At 40.9% G+C, this 7,324-nt stretch overlaps 1 protein-coding gene across 1 annotated transcript; it reads right to left on the reverse strand.

Annotated features, from left to right (window-relative positions):
- Positions 1–363: 363 nt before the first annotated feature.
- Positions 364–4,223, reverse strand: HINT1 (histidine triad nucleotide binding protein 1). Its single transcript, XM_021530392.3, has 3 exons — positions 4,078–4,223; positions 1,462–1,566; positions 364–701 (listed from the first exon to the last, which is right to left on the reverse strand). The coding sequence occupies exons 1-3, from the start codon at positions 4,186–4,188 to the stop codon at positions 537–539; spliced, it is 381 nt and encodes a 126-aa protein (XP_021386067.2). The 5' UTR covers positions 4,189–4,223; the 3' UTR covers positions 364–536.
- Positions 4,224–7,324: the final 3,101 nt, after the last annotated feature.

The following is a 7,324-nucleotide window of genomic DNA, read 5'->3' on the forward strand; positions in this document are numbered from 1 at the left end:
GTGCCATTAAGACTACCATTTTACCCATTCTCAGTGGAAAAATGGAGCCTTAGAATGTCTGTTCCCAACATACTGCACTGACACAGTCCTTGAACAGCATGTTTGGAATTTCACATTTTAGAAGTTTCAGCAGCAGCCTATGCTGACTTGACAAATATTTACATACCACTAAAAGCTTAGATTTCTTCCCAGAAGACATAAAAGTCTGACAAGTGTTTGTACCTTTAAATTTTGAATGCCTTGGCAAATCAGTACCCACAGACTTGTAAACAAACTGAAACATGTTTTGTGCTTTAAACTCCAGAGAACATAATTTCAACTTCTAAAGTGTTTCCATCAGTAAAGCACACCAGACAGAGATGATTCCCACATGCTTAATCTTTATTGTGCGAATTTTGTTCAGAGCATTTATTACCCTGTGTAGACACACATTAAAAAAAAAAATACACTAACAGTGGCTAGATTGATGGACAACATATTAAACCTATTTGGTGGTAACTTGTATGCATGCAGTTAACTCCTGTGGTGTAGAAATCTTAGCCAGGAGGCCAGCCCAACTGGCGACCACCCAGCACATGGAGATGTACATGATAGACAGACTGCCCACCCTCAGGCCCTTCATTCACAACCATCCGGAATCCATTGGTCAGGCCCAGCTCAGCAGCACACTTCTTGCCAACAATCATTAAATGCCCGAGAAGCTGGAGAAAGAAAAGAAAAAAAAAAAAAAAGAGAAAAAAACAACCAACAGAAAACACAAAAAGAAGGGGAAAGGGCGGGAAGGGAAGGAATGAGAGCAGAGAACCAATAGGCCAGTAAGTTAAGTCTCAGAAATTCAGCCACTGCTCTTCAAATTGCTGCCTGCCTGCAACTGTCACTTTCCAAGAAAAACCATAAAGACTGACTAGGCTTAATATATGGGGAAAATAGAACTATTTTTCAAGCCAGGCTGTAACAGACTGCAAAAGTGCCATAGAAGCTAAATCTACTTCATGGTTAAAGCCCCCACTACTTCTTCTGACAACATATTCATTCTGGTGAACTTTACCATGTAAAGTTTATAAAATCTCTGATCTTGATGTTTTTAATAATAAAATGAAATATTCACCACCTCTCAGCTAAGCTTCCTTTTCTTCACCTCTGATCAGCTAAAAACCCCAAGCCCATATTAGAGTAGTACTATTGCATGCAAACAATGAAAACAGACATCAGGATTATTAGATAACAAATACCAATTCATTTTGCATGGAAAATACATGCACGGATATATTTTGCTTTCTCTGGCTAATTTTACTGGAAAACCTTAACTCCATTATCTTTTAAGCTAGAGGACAAGCATTAAGAGTATCAGAAAACTACTCTGCCTCTTTGAAACGTCAAAAAGAAAAGGGAGACAGCCTAGTATATTATGAAGTAATGAGAAGCACAGTTACGTGTACAGAAAACCTTTAGAGTACTTACAGATTCATCAGAATCTTCTGCTTCAGACAATCTGACAATTGGCTTCTTAGGAATCACTAAGAAATGTGTTGGAGCTTGGGGTGAAATATCATGGAACGCGAGGCACTGGAGGAACAGGAAACAGATAAAATATAATTTGCTTTGGAGAAAGGTAAGAGTTTCAGTAAATCAATAAGTCCCACTAACTACTTACTTCAGCAGATTACCAGATATCCCAAACATAAGCAGAGATGTTAAATTTTCTTGAATTATAGATTATTTTAAATCCTTTAATTTCTAAACACAAAACACTACTTACCAAGATCTGCTGAAAAAAAAAATCACTGTTTTCTAAAGCACTGTTTAAAAGCTACAGACTTCTCAGCAAAGCAATATGCAATCAGGTTCAAGATATATTAATGCAACATATGCATAACAACTAGTAGGGTTGTTGGCATGCATGCCTATAAAAGGTACATTTACATTTACTTTTTTTTTTATTAACACCATGTTTAATAAAATAAATGGCAAAGAGTTACTAATCATCTTCTGGTTACGTCTGAATATTTCCTTGGTCAAAGACAGCAAGGCAATACTTGCTGATCTTTGTATTAGCAATCTATTAGATAGTAGATCCTGATGTTATGTGATTGAGGCCATATTAAACATCTGTTCTCAAAAGCACAAAGTATTTCAGAGTAATGCATTAACACCAACTTTGCTTCAGACATTCTCAAATTGAGAGAAAGGTATCACTTTTGAAATACAAATATCTGTCTGTAGTGACTAGCTGAATCTTGACTAAATACCAAAATTACAACCAACCTTACACTGCATGCATCACCTAAATATCAAATCAGGGAAAATGAAGCTGTGTCTCTTTGTACAAATGGCCAACCACAGGACTGGGATTTGCAACTGGAACCTTCACAAATGTGCACAGGAGGCACTCTGCAGCAATCTGACTTACCCATCACGTTCAACAGAGTAACAGCTGGTAGTGACTGGTTTTGTCACAGACAGTGGATACTTAAAAACACACACCTAGATTCTTCAAAATGCTTATTTCCTAGATACTTTTCTTTGTGAATCAATGAAGTTAATCTTTGCAACAATACTGCTTTTTTTAATATGAGAAGAAATGTGGTTTTGTCAACAGTAAAGTTGGTGAAAAGCCCAAACTCAACGTGCATCAATCTTTTATGCAGCTTATATTTTATATATCAAATCTATCTGATTTTAAAGTATCTTTAAGAAGGTAATGCCCACTTTTGAATTTCTGATGAACTGATCATTTCTTCCAAACAGGGAAGGGCTATAAGTGTATAACTGATGAATAAAACTAATTGCACCCCTTTAAATAAATCATACTTAGAGCTGGCCATTTTACAAGCAGCTTTCCTATTATATATAGTCCCAGAGAGGAAGAATGCAAATGACCAAACTGCATCCAAGAATTTAAAGAGCAAAAGATTGGAAGTAAATAGTTTTCAATGGTACAGAAAGCAGAAGTAGCAATAAGGGAAAAGCACAATCACAGAAATTCATGAGTGCATGGGAAACCAAACCTCATTTCAGGAAGTTTAGATGGTGATAAGGCATAATTCTACAGAGACTTTGCACTTTTCAGTATTTCCGTTTCTCTGAAGGTCAATTATTGATTAAAGGCCTTCCTTACCCTTCTCCTTTTAGCACTTCCAGCCACCTCTAAAAAGACCTCCATAAAGTCAACAATGTTAATTCAAGATCGCCCACCAATCAACTGAAACCTAGAAATTCTACATTTCTGTGCACTTTGAAGTAAAAACCAAGTGATGTACTGTAGGTAATGACTTTTCCAGAAATACACCAGCTACACAAATAGCTGCCAAAGTGGGCTCAGCGAAGTCAATGGCCTGATTCCTAAATCAAACAGTACCCAGCTTACTCTGCTGCAACCACCGCAGCTGAGGAAAAACTCACAGATGTTTGACTCCCGTAAAGAAAGATCACACACCCTCACATAAACACAGAGCAGTAACAAAGGCATGACTTTAGGAAAGCAGGCAACATTTTCAATATTCTTCAGAGCATATGGCAACTGTAACAATCTGCCATCTATTAAGGAAACAGTTTCAAGCTATGCATGATTTTTAAGCACATAAATCTGACAAACTGCATCCTAGAGAGTCTGTATTGTACACTGAGAATAATCCCTTATTTCAAAAGCAAAGGCCCCTGTAAATACGGGGGGGGGAAAGTGCAGGAGATCTTATACGAAGTACGAGTTAGTTTACATTTTGGGAATGTCCACTGCATTTCATCTAAATGATTTCGTTTCGGCCCGAACATGCAGTGATGCACCAGCAATCGCTCTCGAGGTTCACTGCCAAAGCCCAGCAGGCAGAGCTGCATCATCTTTGTAAAAGAGGCACATCGGGACCTGCACAAGCCGGGTGCTCTGCTCGGAAGCCGCAAGAAGGCTGCCTGGAAGTGGTAAAGGTTTCACGAGTACCCTCCCACAGCAGCTGCGAGAACCCGCGACCCTTGGCAAGGAGCCGGATGCAGCTCCAGGGACGGTGCAGGGAAGCCGCACCGCCCGCCCCGCCGCGCTCCCGAGCGCCTCCGCGGCGCCCCCGGCCCCCGCACAGCCCGCACCTGCTCGTCCTCGAAGATGATGTTGGCGGGGATCTCCTTGCGGATGATCTTCCCGAAGATGGTGTCCCCGCCGGGCCGCGCCGCCTGCGCCTTGCTGATCTCGTCAGCCATGGCGGCGGCTCCCGCCGGCGCTCAGCCCCGCCTTCCCCCGCGGCCACGCCCCCCGGCGCTCATTGGGCCAGCGCCGGCGGCTGGCCGTGCCCGCCCGTCTGATTGGCGGTTTCGCCTGTCATTGTCCCGCTGGTCCCGCCCACCGCGCTGGCGCGCCCTCGCTGACCCGGGAACCGCGGAGGGATCCATGGGGAGGAGCCATGGCCGGCTGCGCGCAGGGATCAAGGAAAGGTGATCTGCAGTGGCAGCGTAGTCCCGGGAGAGGCTGTTGTGGGCAGAATTACTGCTTATCAAATCCAAATGAAATATCTGTGTGATTTCTTGGGACGAGCTCCTGCAGACTGCACCAGGCTGGGCTGCGTTAGCTTTTCCACCAGAGTTTGCAGGTGTTTGGTGCCCCTGGAATCGCGGTCCTGCAGAGGGGCAGTTTGACTTGCCAGCCCTTCTGCACATAAGTGATTTCGTAAGCATAAAACAAACCAATCAATATGGCCAAGCAATAATTCACAGAGGGCAGCACGAAGTTACACAGCTATACATCTAGTTGTAAATGCTTTTTTAATATATCTACGACATCAGTCATTAAATAGAAGAAATTAAAAAGCAGGGGTTAAAAACCAACACAAAACTTGAAGAGTAACAAGGAAGCTTCATTTTCATGCAGTTTAACAAGGCCAAGTACGAGGTCCTGCACCGGGGTCACCCCTGCTGTCAGCGCAGGCTGGGAGATTGAGAACAGACCTTGGGAGGCTTTGGAGATGCTCATGGGTGGGAGGCTGGACATGACCCAGCCATGGGCACTCCCAGCCCAGAAAGCCAAACGTGTCCTGGGCTGTATCCAGAGCAGCGTGGGCAGCAGGGGAGGGAGGGGATTCTGCCCCTCTGCTCTGCTCTGCTGAGAGCCCACCCGGAACCCTGCATCAGCCCTGGGGTCCCAGCACAGGGAGGACATGGAACTGCTGGAGTGAGTCCAGAGGAGGCCACAAAAATGATCAGAGTGACAGAGCACCTTTTCTATGAGAACAGTTGAGAGAATTGGAATTGCTCACCCTTGAAAAGACTTCAGGATGACCTAATTGCAGCTTTGCAGTACCTGAAGCACCCTACAAGAAAAATGGAGGAAGGTTTTTTTACAAGGGTATGTAGTGACAGAACATAGAGGAATGGCTTGACACTGCAAGATTGGAGGTTTAAATTGGATGTGAGGAAGAAATTATTTACTGTGAGCATGGTGAAACACTGAACAGGCTGCCCAGAGAAGTTGTGGGTGCTCAGTCCCTGGAATTGTTCAAGGCCAGGCAGGATGGAGTTCTGAGCAACCTGGTCTAGTGAAAGGTGTCCCTGCCCATCATAGGGGCATTGGAACTAGATAACCTTTAATGTCCTTTCCAACCCAGACCATTCCAGATTCTATGATTTTCTAAGCTTTACAAATAAAATACATTGATTTTCCTGAGGATTTATCTAGGAGGATATTAATAGAGACATTTTTATATATTTGTCTCTAGACTAAAATGTTACAGGAAAGCATTTTGGAGAGAGTCAGGGAATCAGTACTGCTAGAGTGCATTAACCTAATATGGTTTCCTCAGCGGATTACCTGAACATGTTAGAAAAAGAGCAGAATTTGTCATATGTTTCTGTAACTCTGAAATAGTTTATCATTAAATACCCTGAAAAAAAAAACTCTGGTAAAGCACATTAGACAATGAATTTTTATTCTCTTCCTTAATGATGTTCTGGATTAATATATTTTGACATGTATATGTCCTATAGATGATAGTGGAGCTTTATAACAATTAAAATAAGTACTTCAGGGACAAATTTCTTTGAATTATATTGTTGTCTAACCAAGGTTATCCAGCAAATATATTATTAATTTGGGCAAACGCTGCTGTGGAGTTAGTTAGAAAGTATATTTCTATGTTAAGAGAAGACATAAAGAGACAAGTTTAGAAGTTTCTCTAAAAAGCAAAAACATCTTTTTTCATATAGTTAACTTCAGCATATATTTTTGTCTCACCATGTAAACAGCAACTTTTATATTATTTTGAATAAAACAATTAATTAATTAGATCCTCTTTTCAAAGGGTCTCATTCATTCATTCACATCTGCAATAATTATTTGTGCAACTAAATTATAAATAAGCATCACTTCTGCTAACAGATCAAATTTCTTTAGGAGTTACATAGTAAAAATAAGTATTTAATAGATGCTTACAAGTAAGTATTAATAATAAAAATATTTAAATTATTGAGTAAAAGTTTAGTGTTCCCATAGTTCAATTAGCTTACAATGTAATTGCAGTTAAACAATTAAATGGGCTGTATTGAAGCTAGAGGTGTAGTGACCAGTAAAGCTGCTTACACAGAAAATCCTTATGCTGCCTTTAGCTAATGCTGAACGATGTGTTAGTGAACTAGAAGCTTGTTTGGTTTTCAAGAGAATGGCAATTCAGGTTTATAGATATGGCCATGATGTGGCCAGGCCAAGGCTGGGTTGGTCAGGGTGTGAGTAAGGCAAGCCAGGGCTGTGGGGAACTTGGTGTGAGCAGCCAAGAAAGTGACCTGACTAGAGAGGAGAAATGACTGAACAAAAAAAAAAAAAAAAAAAAAAAAAAAAAAAAAAAAAAAAAAAAAAAAAAAAAAAAAACCCAAAAAAAAAAAAAACCTGTTGGATAACACCAGCAGAAAAAAAGCCTGCCAGCTTGGCAGCTGTGATCCTGGGAACTAAAAATGTCCTTGAAAAGCGCAGCCTTTTCTAAGTGCAGTTTAATACCTAGAGACTGGAGAGGTCCTGAGATACTACTGATAAGCACAGAAACAAGGAATTGTAACCACAACTTTTCTTCTGAAGTGGTGAAAAAATAGTCTGGGAAAGAAGGTGGCATCCCAGATAAGGAAGGATTCCAAACTGCCGTTGGCTGATCTAACTGCAAGAGCAAGGAAACAGTCTGGCAAAATAAAAACTGATTTGAAGAAGCAGCAAATATCATCATTTATTGGCCATTCTAGATATCTCACAGAAACTGATGTGTGAAAAATTCATATTTTATGATTGGCTTTTTGCAAATGTTACAATGAATATTATATGTTTAATGTTAGAAAGTTATGCTGTGTTAATTCTCTAAAGTAG

Source organism: Lonchura striata, chromosome Z (assembly GCF_046129695.1).
Source record: "Lonchura striata isolate bLonStr1 chromosome Z, bLonStr1.mat, whole genome shotgun sequence".
Lineage (NCBI taxonomy): Eukaryota > Metazoa > Chordata > Aves > Passeriformes > Estrildidae > Lonchura > Lonchura striata.